The sequence below is a fragment of the Manduca sexta genome, chromosome 3, assembly GCF_014839805.1.
Source record: "Manduca sexta isolate Smith_Timp_Sample1 chromosome 3, JHU_Msex_v1.0, whole genome shotgun sequence".
NCBI classification, from domain to species: Eukaryota; Metazoa; Arthropoda; class Insecta; order Lepidoptera; family Sphingidae; genus Manduca; species Manduca sexta.
Window position 1 is genome coordinate 936,357 of NC_051117.1, and position 22,727 is coordinate 959,083.

At 35.0% G+C, this 22,727-nt stretch overlaps 1 protein-coding gene across 5 annotated transcripts in view; it reads left to right on the forward strand.

Annotated features, from left to right (window-relative positions):
• The window catches only part of LOC115450223, a 616,159-nt gene extending 596,257 nt beyond the window's left edge, over positions 1 to 19,902 (forward strand). For all 5 annotated transcript variants that reach the window (XM_037439735.1, XM_037439739.1, XM_037439738.1 and 2 more), the window contains 5 exons: positions 3,399 to 3,534; positions 12,714 to 12,862; positions 13,131 to 13,231; positions 14,310 to 14,414; positions 14,643 to 19,902. In XM_037439735.1, coding sequence (XP_037295632.1) covers positions 3,399 to 3,534; positions 12,714 to 12,862; positions 13,131 to 13,231; positions 14,310 to 14,414; positions 14,643 to 17,147 — 2,996 coding nt within the window. In that variant the 3' untranslated portion in view covers positions 17,148 to 19,902. The remainder of the gene's footprint in view (positions 1 to 3,398; positions 3,535 to 12,713; positions 12,863 to 13,130; positions 13,232 to 14,309; positions 14,415 to 14,642) is intronic.
• Positions 19,903 to 22,727: the final 2,825 nt, after the last annotated feature.

Below are 22,727 nucleotides of genomic sequence, written 5' to 3' on the forward strand. Positions count from 1 at the left end.
GATTTATCAATCAAATAACCAGTTATAACTGGTATCACAATGGAATCAACGGTCCGAGTCATCGGAAGGTCCAAGGTTTTAGAAACTTAATTATGCGCTCACGACTCCGCGGTTGAAGGAAAACCACAATGCGATACGTTTGGACTAAACTTAATAATAGTCATTGTGACTAATTATGGTGGAACACCGTGTGAAGTATAGGTTCGATTATTTGGTTGGATTGTGTTTTTGTTCCGATGATGTTAGCTAGGCGTTGCTTGCGGGTTCGCTCGCGTGAAAACCTTTCTCACAACAAAAGTTCTTAAAACACAGCTCGTCAGGGCCATCTATTTAAAAAAGATTAAAATTTCCATTATGACTTAAGGGATCATTACCAGGATAAAATGTAGCTTTTTTACTAATTTAGGATATGGTCTACCGTTTTGTCAAATGTCATCTAAATCTGTTTAGTTGTTTCTGCGTTTACTTCAGACAAACGTACAATCTCACAAACTTTCGCATTTATAATTATTAGTAAGAAGTAAGATGATTCGTTTTCTGTCAAATATCTGGGAGCTTGTTGGTAATATGGCTGATATTGCTGCCTAATGACTTATTTTTTTTTTTATTTTTTGATATATTTTTTAAATGTTTATGTGTGTCATTATATATTTATTATAGGTATACGAATACTTTTATTCTTTCTTTGTTTTCCTATCATATAACCCATCCTTTATCACTTATATTTTGCCATAAGTTAATTTACAAAGCATTTCAAACGTCCACAACTTGTTATAACAAAACCTCTGTCCCTAGATTTATAGACATCTTTCAAATAACGAAATAACTTTTCATATTTTTGTAAAAAACTTGTAAGAATTACAAGAGATTGCGTTAGTTTCCCATCTCTTGCAGTGGCATCAAAGCCACTTACCGTCCGCACCGGGATATATTTAGACGCGGGATACGGGATTTTTTATGTTTAAAATTCCCCATGACAACCCTTTAAGTGCTTGATATTTATTGGTATTTTTTGTTGTAAAGAAAGGAAGTGACACGTTTTACGTTTGTGTTTTGATATGTAGAATGTGTTTTGTTTTTAATTCTTTATGTAAGGAGTTTGTTCGGAATTTCACGGGTATGTCGCTCCGCTTTCACAGGTTTTCACTCACTTTTCACGTCTTCAAATTTTTTTTAATAACCCTTAGCCCTTTCCGATGCAGGAACCAACAACAATTTCTATTGCCATTGAAAACCAAACTGCGAGGTCTTCTCCACACATACCGAAAAAATGTACGTCTTCTCAAACTCCATAGTCGGAATAAATTGGGTAGCAACAATGACATCTTCTTAGTTGCTATGGCTACTTATATTGTCTTTACTGATGTTTTCATGTTTTATTTTAATGACGATTACTCGAACACCAGAAGCGAGGGTTACATGAAAAAAAGAGTGTTTACCTCCCGGTAGGCAAAAGATTGGCTGTGCCTTTGATATTGCAAAGTCCATGCGGCGGATGCTGCATACCATCAGGCGGACCACTTGCTCGTTTGCCTACTAAGGCAATGAAAAAGAAATCACAAATTTATTTCCAAAAATACATTAAAACTAAATTGACCAGACTGTTTCATGATTCCGTGAATGGCGTTCCCTTCTAGATTTAAAACCTTTGATTGTTTACGAAAACCATTCACGGTTCTTGGTAGCACAATTGTTTACCAAGATGGCTCTTGAGTGTCTCGTAAACAAAACGTCTGTCTGTCTATGTAACCATTGTTTTATAACGGGCCGTGTTTAAATGTATCCGATTTGTTTGGGAAGCGTTTAAAGTACTTAAATATGAAGTAACTAAGGCATCATTTTTTAAATAATGTAGTGGCGTTGTTTGATTTGTTTCATATAAATAAGGGTTTAATTTGTATGTAAAGCTAGTTTTTGGATTTAATCGCGGTTTTAGTTTTATTTATAAAATATATTTTACTCACGTTTCGGCGCTTTCTTCCCGAACGTAATGTCCAGTTTAAAAAAAAACTTTGAACCCCGCGATGAAATCCGAAAACTAGTTTATTTCGATACCCGATATGCGTGTAAATATAAAAAATCATTAAATGATTAATAATATGTATTTTTGGGTTATAATATAGTGTCTCAGAGGTTGAGAGGTTGTGTGGTAAATGGAAGACGTCTTTTGCTATCAATGGGATGTGGTTTGAAGGGTTTTAATTTTAAAATTAAAGTATTCAACTAATATATAGCTAGTTTTCCCATTTTGTCGCGGTATTAGTTTTGTTTATGAAATATATTTACTCACGTTTTGGCGCTTTCTTCCTAAGTTCCATAGATAGTCGAGTTTGAAATAAAAACTGCAAAACTCGTGCTAATAATATGATTGAGTTGTAATATGTATTTTAGGTTATAATATAGTAGATCAGAGGCTGTGAGAGGTTGCTTGGTAAATTGAAGACGTATTTTTTATTAGTAGGATGAGGTGGCAAGGATGTTATTTTTAAAAGTAAAGTATTCAACTATTTCGAACATAATCCAATCCATAATATGGGTTTTAATTAATGAAAATAGACGAGGGAGTTATATACTAAGCCTATTACAACCAGCGCTAGCATCTTCGTTATTCTCCAGAGATATTGTTTTGAGAGCTGAAGATATAAAATCTTAATTACATATTATTTATTATTCATTGAACTAATTATTACTGATATTAATTTTATGTTACTAAACATAATATTTATGTAATATGGTTATTTTAATGTGTAATTAAAATAACAATATTATTAATTCTCTCCCTAAACCACTTCCCTTTTTTCAAAGTTCATACTCACGATTCCTTTGGTTGTAAGGGTATTCTCAGACACTGGTAATTACTTACAATCCTGTGAATTATGCGTCTATTTTTAACCTACCACATTTAAAGGGCTGTTATGTGTTAAAAAATACCGCCATCTTTACTCCCGAAGGTTGAACTATTTTGAAGAAGATTTATATTTTATAGACGGTTAATTTGAACAATTACAGTGATTCTATGAGTTTAAAGCGTTTATGTTTGTTGATACAATAGGAACTTAACAAAAGAACTGGTAAGAACTAGTTTACGCTGGTGTTCGGATATATTTTATATCTGCCCGAATAGCGACCACCGTACACAAAGTGTTAATATCCGCCATAGTGGCCCACGTAAGTGTCGCGTTCCGTGATCAGCCTGTATATATGCTGTTCCAACAGGCCGGCATAATTGTGTCGATTGTCAAGGGGTAATCATCTCTCGTCAGTCGACATTCTATTGGACCATCAGGTGCAATGGGGTCACTTTCCTGGGCGCGTTTAAAAAACAGAACAAACTCATATTTCCCTTTTTATCTAGTTTCTTTTCTCTTCAATATAACATGTTCGTCTGTTTGTTCCAGCCGACCCGCTGCCAGGCAAGCACGTGCCGCTAGAGAGCTATGAGAGCGAGCTGGAGAGGGAACACGCTCTTCCCACCTCGGTGCCCAATGCCGACATACTCAAGACTAACAGCAATCCCACATACCACAAGCCTAGGTGAGTATAATTAAATTTTTCATAGAAAAATGAACCTAATTTTTTCATCCAGTTCTAAGATGGCGAGCGCAGTGGAATACCAAACAATACTTTGTAATTCAAGGTGTTGGATGGTGTTTCTGCTGTTTATGGGCGGTCGTATTGTTTACCATCAGGCGAACGACAAGCTCGTCTCGTCATTTTTTTAATAATAAAATATAAGTTTATTCAGTAACCAAAACTCAGTTGCATAGTATTTTTGAGGTTGAAGCATTCTAGTTATGTAGTATAAGAATTCTTGTGTCAGATTACTTCGCTCCTCCATGACTATAACATACTTAAGAATATCCAGTCGACAGTGCAGACGTAACCAAATCAATTTAAGTAAAGTCATTCAAGTCAATAAAAAAAAATTGAGAACCTCCATTTTGGAGTCGTTTCAAAACACATCAAAATGAAATCTCTTAATTTAGTAGGTTGTATATAAAAAAAAAAAACAATCCATCATCCTCACACAATTTCGCCAATAATTCTATATTCAATTTAGATTTCTATTATCTCGTACTTTAACAAACTTATCCCTGTGTTATTGGAACAAAAAACTTTATGATTTATTACAACGGTGAGCACGCGAGTTTTCCCGATGTTTTCCTTCGTCACGGCGAAAAAACAATGCGAACGGAATCTTTGTTAGGGTGTCTAGTTGATATGAAAGTTTGGGATAATAGTGTGCAATTGTTTGTACGTAAATTAGGTTTTTTTGTGGCAAGAAATACAGGGTTTTTTATTGTATTCATTTATTAAATCAGAAATAATAATGTTAGAGAAAAGAGTGAGTACGGGGGCAAAGAAAATAAATAAGTATATTTTTTACTATTTTAGCTACTTTTAATTTGCTTGTTTTGCATAAATTCCTTTCTAAATACAAATTGGACAAAAAATTATAATTATTGATTAAAAAAAAAACTAAATCATACGTATCCGATTTATATACTGACATCCAATTTAAATAATTGTAAAAATATTTGTATCATATTTTTTTGCGATATATTTTTTTGCAAAAAAGAAATGTAAATCAAAAAGCTATTTCTGGTCACCCTGTAAGTACGTACGCACCAAGTCTCTATCAATCAATGCCGTTATGAATTGTTCTTGTTGCGAACTCGGAATGTTTTCACAACACAGACTTGTTCATTAACGCTGCCCTCTATCCGACAAGTTTGAGATGTTTATTCCTTTGGGAATATATCGAGAGCTTTTCGATACTTTCTATGAAAAAAAGGTAAGTGTGGCGATAAGCCTCAGTCATACTGTAGGCTAATAAAAAAAAAGGTCCGTGTTGGCTATACAGGGTGTAGTATTTGTTCATTAAGGCCTTGACAAGTCGGGAAATGAAAAGTATTTATCAAGGTGAGAATCATCTTAGTAACTTCAAATTTATATTATATGACTATGTACTTTTGAATTTTGGGGCGGCTTAAGTTTATTTAATTATTTGCAAATTGGTAGCTCTACCCATTTAATACCAAACATTAACAAATGTGTGTATTCTATGTGAATTTATCGCTCGCTTTAACGGTGAAGGAAAACATCGTGAGGAAACCTGCACACCTGAATTTCGAAGGTGTGTGAAGTCTACCAATCCGCACTAGGCCAGCGTGGTGGACTAAGGCCTAATCCCTCTCAGTAGTAGAGGAGGCCCGTGCTCAGCAGTGGGCAAGTATATAATACAGGGCTGACATTATTTTATTATTTATTAACAAATCTTTCATGTGCTAAACACCATTTAGTTCAATGTAACATCAATTAAATAGAAATTAAGAAGACATTTTGAAAAACAATAACTTATCAAGATGGCGACATTCTCTTTTAAAAAGTCCGTTACAATACAATGTCAAGTACTCTTAGCGTAAATTAAAAGGCCATTAATTATGCGAAAACACTTAAAAAAAAACGGGCATAAAAGATAATATTTCAAAGCGTAAAAATCTTTTTTTCCCTCATTAATTAATTAAAGTTCTTATGTAATATGAAAATTCGAGTCTCAAGGCCCGAGTTTGTTGAGGGAGATCTTAATCTTAGTTTTTGTCGTGAAATAATTGTTGCCGAGGACAAAACGTTAATTATTCCACAACGTAACGAAGTTCTGCGTTTCATAATTACAAATTTACTGTTACGTACTAATTTTGTACAAAAGATGATCGTTTAGTTTCGTTTTTGAGATATTTTTTTTTTATAACAGGATGTTTTTGACGTTTTAGGTTATAGAAATTGGTCAAATATTTGTTTTTTAACGGGGTTAAACATTTGTCATTGGACTTTTGCGTTTATTTGCTATTGAATCAAAGATAGAGCTTTAAAGTTAGCTAAATACCTGCTAAAGTCCTGATAAATTAAAGAAAAAAACTTACGGAAAAACTATAATATATATAAAATTCGAATTTAAAAAAATATCTAGTTCAAATTGAAATCAAAATAACTGTTACATCACCACAAATCAGTTCATATACCAATACCAAGAATCTTACAAATATATGTCCCGTTACTGAATCAAAAATTCGTACCACATTCGTTCGTAAGTTTCCAAGTGTTTGGTGTAATTTGTATGCAAAAAGGATTAAACTTTTCGTGTTAACTTGAAGTTTTAAAGTACGTGACTATACAGATTCTAAGGGCACTTGAGTTTTTATTTTAGTGCGTTGTTAGTCCCACTGCGTGCTATATACTATAAATCGCTTTCCGTAATAATATCTTAGCAAAATTATATTTCATTATACAATAAATAAACACGGTGGTAAATTATACATGATTACTCATGTTTAAGGATCGCAATAAATCAAAAGCAAAATGCTTTTCTATTTATCAATAAGTAACCATTCTAGTGCCGAAACATCTATTTTCAGAAAACTGTTAAAATTAGCAACTCCAGTGAATAAGACGTATTCATATTGTAGACGATGGTAAAATATAAAATATTTAATCAAAGCTAAGGCGACAGTTACACCGCTCTACTATATCCCATCTTTTTATATATCATATATCACCGCCTTGTATTATATGCTCTTATACTGCTGGGCACGGGCGTACTGTACTACTGAGAGGGTTTAGGCCATAGCCCATCAAGCCCTAGTTCGAGTTGACAGACTTCACTATAAAAGCGGATGATATATTTTGACTATGATTTGTGTTACACATGTTCTCTACGACGATTATATACTTCCATCTCTCTCTCCAATGCGACCTTTTTTATAATGTTATTTATAAGTAAAAAAAAATATAGTTGGTAGTTTTGACATCGCCTACGAAGTGCGGCATCACCGACTTTTGAAATAAGAATGAAAAATTCTTGGCAATGTAGGTATCACAAGGCTTTCCTTGTTATAGGGAACGATAATTTATGAACAAAAGACAAAATCAAGTCATCTTTCCAAGCTCAAGAGATGAACGGGTAGCTCTCAATAGGACATCGCCCTTAGTTGATTATGCAAATCGTTAGCAGTTAACGACAGCACGACTTTGATATAATCGTGTTTGTAATCTGTTTTTGTAATTTAAATTCGAAACTATCGACTGGCTACTGGAATGAGAGGTTCTTACAGGACTTAGAGGTACCTGCTTTGTTTATGAAGAAGATTTAAAAAAATACTTATTGATAGAAAATACATTCGAATAAGGTTAACACTACATAGTACGAAACAAAGTCGCTTTCTCTATCCCTATTTGTGCTTAAATCTTTAAAACTACGGAACGGATTTTGATGCGGTTTTTTTAATAGATAGAGTGATTCAAGAGGAAGGTTTATATGTATAATAATAACATCCATTAAATAGTCAGCATTGCACCCGTGCGAAGCCGGGGCGGATCGCTAGTTTTTTTACACAGGATGGTAAAGTGCTTTCATTACACTCAATGGTACTTAGAGTGGAATAGATAGACTAAGCCATCCCTCGTCAGTTGATGCAATTATGCCGGCCTGTTCGGTAATAGAGAGACACAGGCTCATCTATAATCATGAATGAAGAATAATTTCACCAAAAATCCCAGTTTTAATTTTCTGATTTGTTGATCATTTTATAGTTTTGTACGAATATGGGGTGTTTTTTGGTCTGAATGTGTATTTTGCCGCTGCGATGAATTTTCTCAGAGTATTAGAGGTATTAGCACGTATAAAATTAAAATTATTTTTTATTTATATTTATCTTGTTCGAAACTTACACTTTTTTTAGATATCTTCGATTTAAGTAACTTATTAGTATGTTATTTTCAAAAAAGATAAGCAAGTGGTTTCATTTAGTAACACAATGTCAATATTACCCTGTATATGAAATATATTCATAAAGTAAATATATTACATGATCAACACATATATCAAGCATACGTAAAATACTGTAAATCTCATGTAAGCGTTCCAGCGGATCCCGGGATTTGGCGGCCATTTGTCAATTTCTGCACAAAGCGTGACAGGGGAACGAAAACCCGACATAATAAAAACAATACAACGTTTTGTCCGCCCCTGATCGCTTCTAAACGGACGGTTTAAAGTTAAGCTTGATTGAAATGTTAATTCAGTTATGTCATATCGCAGTTGTGTCATGCAAAAAATACAATATATTTTGTATGTTATATGTTACACAAAATACATACAAACACACGAATAAATTTTTTTTTTGGAAGTCTATGTCGGCCATTTTGTTTGTACATTAGCTTATCCTCGCGGCTTTTTTTGTGTAAAAATATTTTCCGGTATTAAAGTCAAGCTTTATATTTTCCCGGTATAGAATATAGACTATAGCACTCAAGAGTAATGTGGCTTATATTAGTGTAAAATAAATCTAAGTCAGTTTAGTAGTAAATCAGATTAGCATATTTAAACAAACTTTTCAATTTTATGTATTAGTATTGATGCTCTGCTCCTGTTGGTCATAGCGTGATGTTATATAGCCTATTTCGATAAAAGGACTATCCAACACTAAAAGTAATTTTCAATTCGAACCAGTAGTTACTGAGATTAGCGCGTTCAAACAAACTTCAGCTTTATTTATTAGTAATAGATTATAAACTAAGGTTTTCAAACAAAAATAATTTTAACGAATATATCAACGTACGTATTTGTAGACAGTAATTCCTGTGTATTAGGAGTTTGTAAATTTTCACACAGAATTCTATATAAATTAACTACTTGAACATTTACAAGAGGAGTTATGTTGTTATTTTTCAAAGGCTTTGTGCATAAATGTTGTGGTGTTACTATTTCGTTATGTTAAGGAGGATTTTGGATTCAGACAAGGAGTTTAGTAAAATATTTTGTAACATAATGACTGGTAGATGCTGTGCCCATTTTTGTGGGAGATATCAATGGGCCTGGTTATTGTCGATCACATAATATCTCTTATAAATCCCTTGCAAAATAGCGGTTGTGGATTGCGGAATAAATTGTAGTAGAAACAAGAAAAAAGTCCTTACTTTTTTCATATCGTTTCTAAGTCTCCAACGCACTTAGAATTACCATAAAAATATTTATGTTTGTATGATCTCACGGTTAAATTACTGAACTGATTTTGATCATGTTTGGTGCAGAGAAAACGTTAATTCTAGTAATGATATACGCAACATTATAAATTTGTCACAAACAGAGTTTCTCACAGGCGTATCCGTGAGTAAACGTCAGCAAATCAATAAAAACGAAATCCAGCCCAACTTCTAATTACACCTTTCGACAAAATCTCGGGGAACTTGCGCTAAGTGTAGCCAATCTCGCGGACACTTCGCGAGACAGTCATTAATCTACCCCCCCCCCCCTCGCCCCACACTATTAGGGTGGTTCATAGTTCCGCAGTTTTTATTTTCCACAAGCGTGTTTTTCCAAGAAGTCTTTATTTCTACATTGCTAATGCACTGGGTATACGATGTATGTGCTGTAATATGTATTTCTTGTAGTTTATCGTATTACTGGTTACTGGGAAGTGCTCTGATTTACGTATTGTTTGAGTTTTATTAAGTCCAGTAATGGGATTAGTAATATGAGAATTAAAAATAAGTATGATAATCCCGTGTCTTTGTGTAAAGCGCCATCTAGCGGTGAAAGGTTGAAACTATAAAGTAGTAAACACATTTTTGATATTAAATATACGTGTTATTTACCTACTTTACATTTTTATTATAAAAATCAATTTCGTTTACTGCTATATTAATTATTATTAACACATTCAAAATTTATTATTTTACTTCTCGAGTCAACTGCATGAAACGTCTAACGCCATCTATTATCGGATAGTGGTACCAAACCGTATAACACTCGGCTCTTCATACAATAAACGAGATACGATTTTATTACGTCCCGTTGAGCATTTTATGGCTGTCATATTGGACAATACAGATAATTGGAGCCACACGTAGCGTTCCTCGAAATGGAATGTCACTGTTGAGGTAGGTCTTATGGAGTTTTAGTTTTCTTAGAAGCAGATACTAGGTTTGTTCCTTGTAAAATTATAAAACTTTATCATCAGTTTGTACTAGAATAAACAATGATTTGTCGATTCATATAATTCGGTAAAGTCGGTGCATTTGAACCTCTGTCTGCCCTTAGGAGGATACAGTAATGCTTGTTTTTTTTTAAATAATTTCATTCTCAGTCATTCGGTCAACTTTATTCCCTTGAGGCAACCGTACGTAAGGTTTAAAGCCCGCTATAGTGGCCCACGTAAGTGACTCGCGTTTCGAGGATCAGCCTGTGTATACCGGATCGTTTTCATAATCAAAAAATCAGAATAGTAAAACCGGAATATTTGATAAAGATTTTTGGTATAATGTTGGAAGAGGTGAAGACGAGTATGTGGTTTTATTTATTAACACAATATTCAAATGACCGAATGCACACGATTTTAAATAAGCCGGCGTAATTCTGTCGACTGGCGAAGGGTAATAATTTACATCATTTTTTTGTCCAAACACGGCATTGATCCCACTGCACTTGATGGTAAGCAGATCGGTATGCAAATAAAATATCGAATGACGAGAAAATTATCTCCTCTCAGTCGAAACAATTATGCCGGCCTATTTCAAATGTCTTTTATGCACTTCGTTATTTGGATTTTAAATTTTAATGTTATATATGCCGTGCCTACTAAAGTCGACCGTGGGACTCAAACTCAACAAGTATACAGCATTAAGGCAAGTTTTTTTTCTTAAAGCCACTTCATTAAAATGCGGTTCGTGTACTGAAAATAAACCCCACTGAATGGCGACTATGCGGGCATTTTGCCAATTTTTGTATTATCATGGTAAAGTATTAAGTTGAGCCGCGTGCGCCCGTCATGTGCATTAGATTAGAGTTCATGTTATAACGGTCGGTTAAGGCCAATGACATTAGAAATGCCAGCAAATAGGGTTACCCGCTCAATAATACAATGTTTTATATGTATTATGATACAATCTTGGTTACTTCTATAAGTTGTAGGGTTGTTATGGTTATTCTTATGTTTTTTTTTCTCGAGAATTTTTGTTTATTATTGAGATACGTTTTTTTAGTAATTCGATGGAAACACTGTCGAGATATGATGTTATTTTTTTTTTAAGAAATTGTATTATATGGAAGAATGTAATAAATAATATTAAAAAAATAAGTTGAAAACAGGAAAAAGGTATATCTACGTTCCAAATTTCATCCACAAAAGCATATTTCATGGGCTATAAACGTATCCGAACATATTGACAAATTATCACATTAATTTATTTTAATTTGATTTTGCTCACGTAATCGACTGGATGAAAGAGTTATTAGATAAAAGTCTTGATATATATTTTCCTGGGATAGAAAGTAGCCTATATCGTCTCGAAACTATCTCCATACAAAATTTCATCGAAATCTGTTCGGTAGATTTGTCTATCGCTTTCAGACAGGCACGGGGGACATTGTTTTATAATATATAATGATACAATATGACAACAATTAACCATCACTGTTAACAGTTGCTAATAATATAAAAACTAACAATATTTATTTCCTACTGTTGCTATCCCAAGAACATCTCTACATATCAAGAATTCTAAGTACGGACAAATTTATGTATACTTCGTCGTATTCAGCTGTGACTTGGATTTAAACATGACCCAAGTTCCTTTTGATGTTTGCAAATTGATTTAACGTTTGCAATTGAATTAATTACATTTTATCACTGATAGTAGCTTCTAAAGGCTTGAAAGTCTGAAATAAAAATCTCAGTGGGTTTATTGACTATATATACTTACGAAATACCTATTTGTGTATATTGTGTTGATCTGTCTGCTTATACAAATACATCACGCGTGTTTTTCAAAAGGGATAGGATGATGTGCACCCAGGCCACCCACTTTTCGCCTGTGCGTTCCGTCCCATTATATATATACTTATAAAATAACCATTTTTGAATCTAAGACTTGACAGACTTGTATCTTGAAGACTTTATCTCTGAAGGGGTACGGAGAGGTGCATCCAGGGTACTCGACTTTTTGCCTATACGTTCCGTTCCAAGATGACGGGGGAGAACCTATCACTAAGTAGAGCACAAATTCCAAACTCCAGACTAATAGAGCATAGAAACCAAATTTCACTTTGCCCGACCCGGGTATTGAATCCGAGACCACAGGGACATCTGGTACACATTCCAATTCCAAACATGAAACTTCCACAATCATAACAATAGTAAGTAGTAATAAAACACAATTAGTCTTGTAATAAGAATTAAAACTATATTCTGCAGTTAAATTTTCTTGTTTGTAGCCAATGAATAAATTCCAGCAGTTAAATTGATTATTCAATCTGACAACACAGCGAATAACGTAACCACTATTTGAATCCTAAATGAGAATTACCATTAAAACTCGAATCTATTTTTGTATTATTACGTTCGAGTTGCTCGCGCGACACATTCGACGTGATATCACGTTTTGTTCCGGGAATCGTTGCATATATTTTGCATGTTTGTCTAATAATATCTGTTACGTCAGTATACGTTAGGTGAAAAGGGACACCATTGGTTATTGATGTTTTTTTTTTATAACTTGACGATCAGCTCCGGTGGCCAAGATTAGACCAAAATTATACATAAAATTTTTGTGCAATATTTTATTAACATAGTTTCTTGTTGCGTAAATTTGTAGCTATCTGGTTCGTAGGACCATTTTTTCTTATAATTGCTTAAATGTACGTTTCCTTGTTGCAGGCCACCGCAGCATCACGGCGCGGCGCTGCTGGCCGGCGTGGGGGGCGCGGGGGCCGTGCCCTCGTACGCACCCCCCGGCCGAGCGTTCTTCACTCCACCCCTGCCGCCGGAGTATAGGAACCCATTCGCTGATAAGCCAACACTTAGAGGTGCGTGATTTTTGAGGTCGGATTAAGCAAAATTGAAAAATAATTTTCAGTGGTAAAACATGTCTATTTAAATAAATGGTTAAAATAGTTTAATTTTTATGTTATACTGCAAATTGCTGTATGGCAAATGGAAATTATATCCAAGTGTTAAAAACAATTGCATTACGATTTATAAAAAAATATGATATGAATTATAGTTTCTGAGACGCAAAAATATTTTAAAGCTCTCACTTAATTCACAATCAAAATAATTGCATTCATTTTGCAGGCACAAACACGGACGGGAACAACTATCTCAACAGGCGGCCGATCCCTCCGCCCTCACTGGGGCCCGGTCACGAGAGGATACCCATTAGACCTCCCGGACAGGTACGACACTTAAGTACTAAAAAACTAATATTTAAAAGAAATCCTGGTGCACTTAAAAAAAATTTTTTTTGTTTTTTTTTGCATATAATGAGCTGATTATTATACGTCATTAAATGGCCGTAGTCTAACCGATTTGTTCATAGCCGCTTCGTGCTGTAAACAAGGAAGTCTAGAGTTCGATTCTTACACTAGACAATACATGAATAAGGCGAAATAAAATAATTAAAGTTCTTTTCAAAGGATTATTAAAAATGATTTTATTTCGTTGAAGTGTTTCCAATTACCATGTTTTTCTCTATTGGCCACAAAGCCACAAAGGTAGCTGAATATATTCAAAATTTCAAACCATCTTTAAACTTGTGTCCTTACAAGCAATCGTTAAATAAAATAATAGACATAATAAACTCTAGTCGAATTTATTTTAGACAAATAAAAAAGAATATATCGATTGAAGTTAATATATTGTAATTGTTCAACTGAATTGTTGCTGACTGTACCACTCTTCACCATTGCGTTCAAATAAAATATCAAACAAGTATTCCTCTTCACTATTTAGCCACAAATCGTATTCACCGTATGTGGTTTGTTATTCCCGCTTTCCGCAACAGCTGTAGACGTTTTAAATTTTAAAACAGCTATTTTATATTCTGTACGAACAGAAATCTTGTTACATCTACAATTCCAAACAGTAACTTGTCGATGTGTCAGTTTAAACTTGGGTAGACGTTTCTAATGTTCAAGAGATGTTGATAATATTAAAACAAAACTACAAGTATACTTTGATAGCACAAGCGGACTGGCAATGGACCGGAGAAATTGAGAGGACAAAAAGAAGCTAGGACTGAAATATATTTCGGACTATAAAGATGAAAATGGAGCATCACAATATACCTACATTTGAGCATAAATTAACCTTAGGTAGTTGGGTAATAAAACCTAAAGATTAAACTTTGAACAGTTAATATCTATAATTTATAAGCAAAATTATCTCATGCAAACATACTAAAAGTCATAAAAGAAATGGTTACAATGAAAGGTGAAGATACAGAAAATAATGATTAAACAAATGCTATTTCAGGAGACATCGTCGCCGCAGGTGCCTGCGCCGCCGCCCGCGCCTCCGCTGCCCCCCGCGGGTATCGAACCGCAGAAGAAGAAACCTCTCAACACACCCAGTCACAAGGTAAATGCTGATCTTAAAATGTATTATTATTGCAAGTTTCGATAGTTAAATATGTAAAGGAACTATTTTGATTTTATCGCAAATTCCAGAATTCACATATAAGTTAATAAATTTTCATAAAAATTCGTTTCTAATTCCTTTTCCTATCCTATCTTTAAAAAACAACTGCAATAAAATGATTATTTTACGTTTCTAAGCTTACTTAATGCAATGTTCTCTCTTCCGCAGCCTGACGAACTAGACAGCGACGTGAAGACGCCCGACCAAGCGAACTTCACAGACTTCGTTCCCAATTCGTTGAACATACCGACCATATCGAGGATCCTGTCTGGATCCAATGGGAGGAAAGAGGACATTCCAGATGTCCTCCTCAGAACTGTTACGGCCAAGCCTCAACACCCTCCGGAGAAAACTTCAAAGAGTGACATCTACGTCACTAAAGATGCCGGAGTCACCCTCAGCGATTCTAACAGAGAAGCGTCTACTGAGGGGTCGGTTCTCGCAGTTCTGGATCCAGATATGAACAACCTAGACAGGCCTCTCATAGTCGACCAAAATGGCGAGACGAACACGAGGCGAAATCTTCAATATTCGACAAATAAGCAAAGCGATAGGAATGATAGTAGAAAGTACTTCACCCCAGCTACCACTATAGGTTTTGAATTGAAGGATCCTGAAATGTCTACAGAGAGGTATCACAATCTAGCGAACGTGAATTCTGATAAGAAGATACTGAAACAGGATCCGAAGAACAATGGTCCAGTGCAAAGAGCAGGGGAGACGTGGCCCTTCGCCTGGAGCTTACATCTTTATTCCGCTTCAATAATGTTTATTGTTCTAGCAGTGATATCAATATTTAAAATCTGTTTGTACAATAAGTTCACGCATCTCTTCACACAGTACTACTTCATCATACTGCATCTTATACTGGTGTTTGTGTGTCTGATGCGTATATTCTACATGTGCTACGATCCGTACAACATCAACAACTCCCTACCAGTGTTCATCAGCGAGATCCTTCTTCACGTTCCGGAGATTTTCTTGAGCGTCGCCTTTGCTTGTACTATATTGTTCCTTCTCATCAACAGTACCAGTAACTTTAAGAATACTTGCTGTGCTTTCCTCTTGCGGCCGCGTACGATAATCGTAGGCGGCGGCTTGCACGTCCTCACGTGCGTAATGTTGCATATCTTTGAAAGTAACGACACCATATACAGAAGTCATGGTGTCGAGAAAAGGGTATTAGGTCTTACGTGTCAAATTATTTTTATCATAGCGTGTCTGACACTCGGAATTTGCTATGTCTGTGTATATAAAACATTAAAAACTGTATTGCAAAAGAAGAGTCATACATGTATGAACGGATTCCAGAATCTGTACCAAGCCATCCATATAAATCTTGCCACGGCATTACTCTTCGTTTTGATGGCGACGGTGCAGATTTATGGCATCTTCGGCATCAATCAGGTCAATATGACCAAGTTCAACTGGCTCCAGTGGGGGTACCAGTTCTCGCTCAGGTTGATAGAGATTAGCATAATAGCTCTGGTGTCCTGGGTCATCAGTCTGAAGGTTATCGTCGCGTTGCAGCACGAGAAAGCTGATGGGAGTAAAATCTCCAGATTAAAACTCTTCGCTTGCGCGGCCGGGTCGAGCAACGAACAGTTCGAGTCAGATTACCCTGCCATTTGTAATACCAACACTAATCTCCATACGTATACCATGAGGACTGGCAAGCCGATTTACGAGGGTGGTCACCACCCGAACATGCCAGATCCGTACTGCGGACCCCCCATGGACCACCCGCGGTTCGCGCTAAATACACTAGCGGGCAATTGTGACAATAATTCCGGAACGGAGAATTATTCAGGTCACAGCTCGATAGCGAATGCGGGGCACAGCAGTTCGACTGAGTCGAGCAACGCTACGTCCAGCCAGGGTGTGACCAACCACCTCATCAACAAACATCACCCCAACATGGGCTATAACGGAATGGAGTCATCAGACGATCACTACTCGAACTGCGACCCAGCCATCCAGAGCTTGCAAGGAGATGATCCTATGGACCACGAGTACAACGTCATCCAATACGGAAGTAACAGTGACTTCATGAGGGACATAAAGAATCAAAACTACAACGGCGGGTCCAACAGATCTTCTCATAACTTCAAGCACATGTCGTATGATAGGGTATCATCGCGTACTAATAGCAACCCTCGCAAAAAGCACAGGGCGAAGAGCAAAAACCCTCCGAACTGCATGACGATGGGTTACGACTCTACCATTGGCCACCACTACCACCAGCCGCATATGCCTGACGAATACGGCAACTATAACACTGAGAACGCGTCCTACCATACTTCTGGTATCCAGACCCTCAATCCCAATAGAAGTTATAGCAACGACTGTCAGGTCCGAAGTTCCCAGCGTCGCCACTCGCCGTCCACTTCCGTGGTGAACTCCAGCGGGAGCCAAAAGAGAGGGAAGGGAAACGGATTCCCAGATAGACCTAAGTCGACGGATTTGTACGGGTTTTCGGAAGACCCTAATGAGAGGAACTATCCCTGTGCTTTAGGGACTCCCCAACCGGCTCCAAGGAATTGCAGTTACGAGGCATCATATTCCCAGCCTCAAGATGAGATCCCGAATGAGGCTGAAGGGAATAGCATGCTGGTAGCTCAGGATGGTTTTGTGAGGTTCCGACCGCTGGAGGACGGGCCCTCGCAAACCTGATTCACTATAACTCTGTCGTGCGCGGCAGAAAACCTCAGTTTCTGATGGTGATCTCTGGGGCATTGGAGGGTGATTGCGCGTTTTTATTAAAACAAGGGGTGAATGCCCAATATTTTGCAAGCCATTCTGGTTGTTGCCATACACGTCGTCTCATTGATTTAGTATTTAAACCGAGAACCAGTAATGGCTTGAAGTTCGTCCCCGCTTGAACAAATTTTTAAGAATTTTGTTCATAAGTTGCTCGGGATTATTTATGCTCGTCTTGGCGTTCTCGCGTTCAATCGAAAGTTAGCTCGGTGAAGAGTACATTAATTGTACTGCCTGCCCTTTAGGGATACAGCTAGCTTATACATGTACATACAAAAATATCTTGCCTATTAAGAGTGAATCGTGAATCGGCCGACTCAGAGACAATGCGGTGTTTGTTTTTAAATTTAATAACGCGGTCACTTAACGCCTTTGGATACGTAAAAATAAATTAATCGACGTCGTAAATGATGACATGTAAAATTGTAAATTACATTAGTTAGGTTATTTATAAGAATCAATCGGCCTTTTGTAAATAGCTTTTTTTAGTTGGTCACCCTGTGTGAGATACGCCTTTATACTTGTGACGTTTTGTATGCAAGGTATAGGGTTGCAAGATTATTTTAAAACAATAATTGTATACTTTTTAGTTATTCTATTTTACAGTAGTGCAGATTTGTGTGTATTCGCATGGGTTCAATATTGACATTAAAATGTGTGTTTCACTAAATAGGTTTTGCACAATATGAAAGGTTTACGAATAGTAACAAGAATAAAATGCACGCACAAATGTTTGAAAATCAAGTGGCGAGAGGCATAGAGATCATTCAATTCAGTACATTATTTTCATATAGTTCATTTATAGTACATTTAATAATTCTCAGTACAATTTAAGATTATGTTGCTATTCGTAAAACAAAAAATTACGGAAAAAATATTTATAAAAAAAATAACGATAAATTCACCACACATTGTCCCTTAACGAATATTGCCATTTTAAAAAGTTAGATAGACAAATGTTAAATCTATAAATCATTTTAGTAATAACTAGTATGTGATATTTATGTATTTTTTGTTCGAAACAATATTTGTCCATAGAATAAGGTTTTATATGACTTTTGCACTTTTTTATGTTTGTGGTTTTATTAACACAGTATTAAATCATATTTATATATAATTAAATCAGGTTTTTTTATTGTGACATCATTTTAATCAATTTAATAACGGAGTCTTTTCTAATTCATCAAGTGTTCTCCACCTTTATTGTACAAAGAGGGTTATATTATTTTTTGGATTAATGTTGTTAGAATTAAAACAAATATCAAAAAGTGCATTAGATGTATCAGATTTTCAAATAATTTCAATGTTCTTGTCAGTCCAATCAATTCGATATAATTTGGATTCAATTTAATTTTTTTTTTTTTGTAACAGTATTTTTGCCAAAAGAATTGTGTCTATTTGTTTTTAAGTGTTCCATATATTACGTTTCATAATCGAAACTCGGCAAACCGCCATTTTCAATAAAAGATGCCAATCGCTTTTTTCGATCTATCTCAAAAATTGACCAATCAAAACAAAGTATTTTTGACATGCTTACAAATAAGTTATTTTGATTGGTTCTTTCTCGGAATCGGATTGAAGATTGAGATTGGGATCATAAATTGAAAACGGCGGTAAATATTACAGATTAAACATTTATTGTAATCTATAATTTTATATCATTATTGACGAGTGGAACAAGACCTTTTGGCGTTGTTTTACAATAGATATATCTGAGTGTCCTATGAGTGTTACCAGAGTAGAATAACACTGAATATAGGTGATTGATGTTTTATTTTGAAAATCATCACTGCCTAGTCAGAATAGAGGGAGAGGTCTTATACAAAAAATTAAATTTTTCTATATTTCAGATGTTACAAATTCTATTGGTTTTGAGTGTTTCAAATTGTTTGCGTGTATAATTTGAGTCAGTTTTTTTGTATAAGAGGTGTGTGACGGGTTTTGAGTTTCTTGGCACAGCACTTGAGATAACTGCGATTTAAATAATATCTGTTAGACACAAAAAATGTATCAATATTATTCATTTCATGGTCACATTATTGTAAATATGGTAACATTTTTGTATAAAATTAATGGACCTGTACTTAAATATTATAATTTTTTCTGGAAATGCTATACGACCGCTCCCTCACGCTATAAATACCATCATCCTGCCATAATTAAATAAATAAATATGATTTTGTAACAATCCGTTAAAATATCATAGTATGTATAAATTAAAATATATATTGATGTAGTTATAAATGTTGATTGTAAAACATTTATCGTGAAACTGAACATTCGCGATTAATAGATAGAAATTATTGTAAAAAAGAATACATTAGGAAAATAAATATTTATAAATTACCATACATAATTGGTTGAAACGCGAAGTCGATGCTCACTTAAACTCCTATGTAAATAAATTATTAAACTAAGTACCAGAGGTATGGTAGATATAATACCGAAGCATACGCGGTTAAATTTAATTTTTCCCTTTTTTATATATTTTTAAGTGTAAATATGTCGCGTGGGTCGTTGACCTCTATTTAAGGGCAAACGCTCTGTTTGTTGTAATTTATATGATAACGTTTTTTTTAATATTTCCAAGACTGTACCTATTTTCATTTAACAGAAATGACAATTAAAATACAATATGTATAAAATAAATAAAAAAATGATACCGAAATGTGATGTTTTATTGATGTTACTAATATTAAAAATTATACACTACATGCCCAGTCAAATCAACTTAATGTCCAGTAATATACCTTGACGCCTTATTCTCTATCCCGCAAGTTATTTTGACAATGCGTAACGAAAACATAACACACAGCGTCACGTTTAACACAATAGAAATTGGTATACAGAAGACCATTCCACACAAATTTCACGAAGAACATGACACCACCGCGTTATACGTTTACAATGTCATATAGAATAAGGCCTCTGGTTGTTCTAATGTAGCACAGATTAAAGATCATACGTGGCCATGGGTGTCGTCATGGAGGGGGAGGAGGGGCTGTCTCCCCCTAGATTCCAATTACTGCTATATTTTCGTCTTACTGGTCCGGGGTTCGATACCTCGACGAGACGTCACAGTGTCAAAATATTACTAAAATTTCTGATATACCCAAGACAAACAAAAAAAAATGTTTACTTTTTAAAGGCTACGCCAACGCAATATACAGTGTCCCAGGTAGGATTTGGTGTGGTGGGACTTAACATACAAAATACACAAATTACGCATTTATCCCCGAAGTGGTATGCAGTGGCGCAAAAAGCAACCACTTTTCGCCAAGTATTCTTTCCCATGATGATCTCATTTTTATAAATCATGCCGAGGTGAGCCCTGTGGAAACTACCAAATTTTTGGGTATCACACTGGACTCTAAACTTTAGTGGAGCCCTCATATATCTATCCTAGCTAAAAAGCTGAGCGCTGCAGTTTTTGCAGTGGACAGGATACGCCTACTAACTGATATTGAGACAGCTAGATTAGTCTATTTTGCTTACTTTCATAGTTTGATGAGTTATGGAATTTTACTCTGGGGTGGTGCTGCTGACATTAATACTATATTTGTTCTACAAAAAAGAGCGATAAGATCTATTTATTCGGTAAGCCCTAGATGTTCTGTACGAGAAAAAATTAAAGAAGCAAATATAATGACAATTCATTTTCGCTAACTTTTGTGTCCATAAAAATATAGAAAATTTTCCAAAAGTTAGCGATATCCATAATTTAAATACTAGAAACAAAAATGATTTAGATCACAAAACAACACTCCAAAATATCAGCAAGTCTTTTAAGGGTTACTGTATACATTTTTATAACCAAGGTCCCACTGAGATCAAGTCCTTAAATATTGAGAAATTCCAAGCCACTATTAAGCGTAAGTTGTGTAATAAAGCTTATTACAAGATCTCAGAATACCCAGAGGATATAAATGCCTGGGACTAAGCATTTTTGTGTGATTTTCTTTGGAATCAAGTCACTTGATCGATATATTTTTTTTCTTTCTCTTTATTTGTAATATAATAGGGTATTTTAGTGTATGTGAGAAAAAACCCAAAAATACATAAATAAGATAGTTCAATCAAGAAGCAATTGGAAAATAGTAGTTTCAGTTCATAAAATTATAAAATATTTTTTTTAATTCAGTTCAAAGTTTTGCCTTTTTTATCTGAAATGTCCATACGCGTTCACTATTTCTAATTCATCGAAATAGACAAATTTTTCTGACGATAAATTTGGATCTCTTCTCGCAAGTTAAACCAAGTTTTCCGCATAGTTATATCAGTTGGCGCTTCAATCTACAATTTTTTCGGCGTTTTCACACTAGTATTCTGACATTCAGGAACAACAACAATGATAAGGATAGTAGCTTATTTTAATTGTAATATTTTTTTTTTCTTTATGCACAGCAATGTTACTTGATGTTTACTATCGAGATGACGTCAGCAACGTGGCCTCTAGCGTTTTCGTTTGTTTACGCAGGAAAATTAAAAATGTAATATTTAAATGTATTTTAATGGCACTTATTGATTGAATATTTTTTTTATAAAATTTCTAGTGGTATTTTATCATCTTAAGATTAATTTGAGGCACTTTTCAAAAAAGAGTGTAATACCCTATTGTAAGCGGCTTGGGTATGAAATACTCTCTAATTGTTTCTACCTGCGGCGGCGTCGTGTGACGGGTCGGCCACTTCCCTACAATATGATTCAGGAAGCCGATGGCTGGCACATGCGTCATACTCGTGAACTGGTGCTGCTTGTGTGGACTGTTCTGCTCCTTTCGCTTGCTACTACTTATTGCTAGGGGTATTTAGTATTTCATTAAGTATTATTATATTTCATGATTCCTGAGAGGATTGTGCACTTGTATGGAAATTTCTTTTAAAAACTATTTTACAAGCATATAAATGAACTGCTCTTAACAGCAATAAAAGGACAACAATTGTAATTTTTCTCTTTTCTGTGTATCATGTACTGCAGTTTATACCTTAAACTGATTTTGAAAAGAGCAACACCAGAGTTTCTTGCGCGTTCTTCTCTGGTGAGAACTGCTTTCCGAACTGGTGGTAGAGTTAGTATTGACGGAATCTAAATAATGTAGAACATTTTACAGGTTCAAATAAATTATTTAATTTCAGTGTAACTACTGGACATAATAAGACAACATCTCACGTCTCAGGATGGCGCGCGCAGTAGAATACAAAACAATACTTTGTAATTCAAGGTGTTGGATGGTGTTTCTGCTGATTATGGGCGGTCGTATCATTTACCATCAGGCGAACGGCAAGCTCGTCTCGTCATACAAAGCTATAAAAAAAAAATTGCTAGATACTGTGTATGGACACGCAAGCATATGCTAAATTTATCCAGTTCAATATTGAAACAAAAAATAAAACAATAACTCATAATTAATATTTATATTACAACAAATATAATGTCATAAATAACACTAACAGAACTTAACAAATATTTACATACAAAATCATTGTACACTCA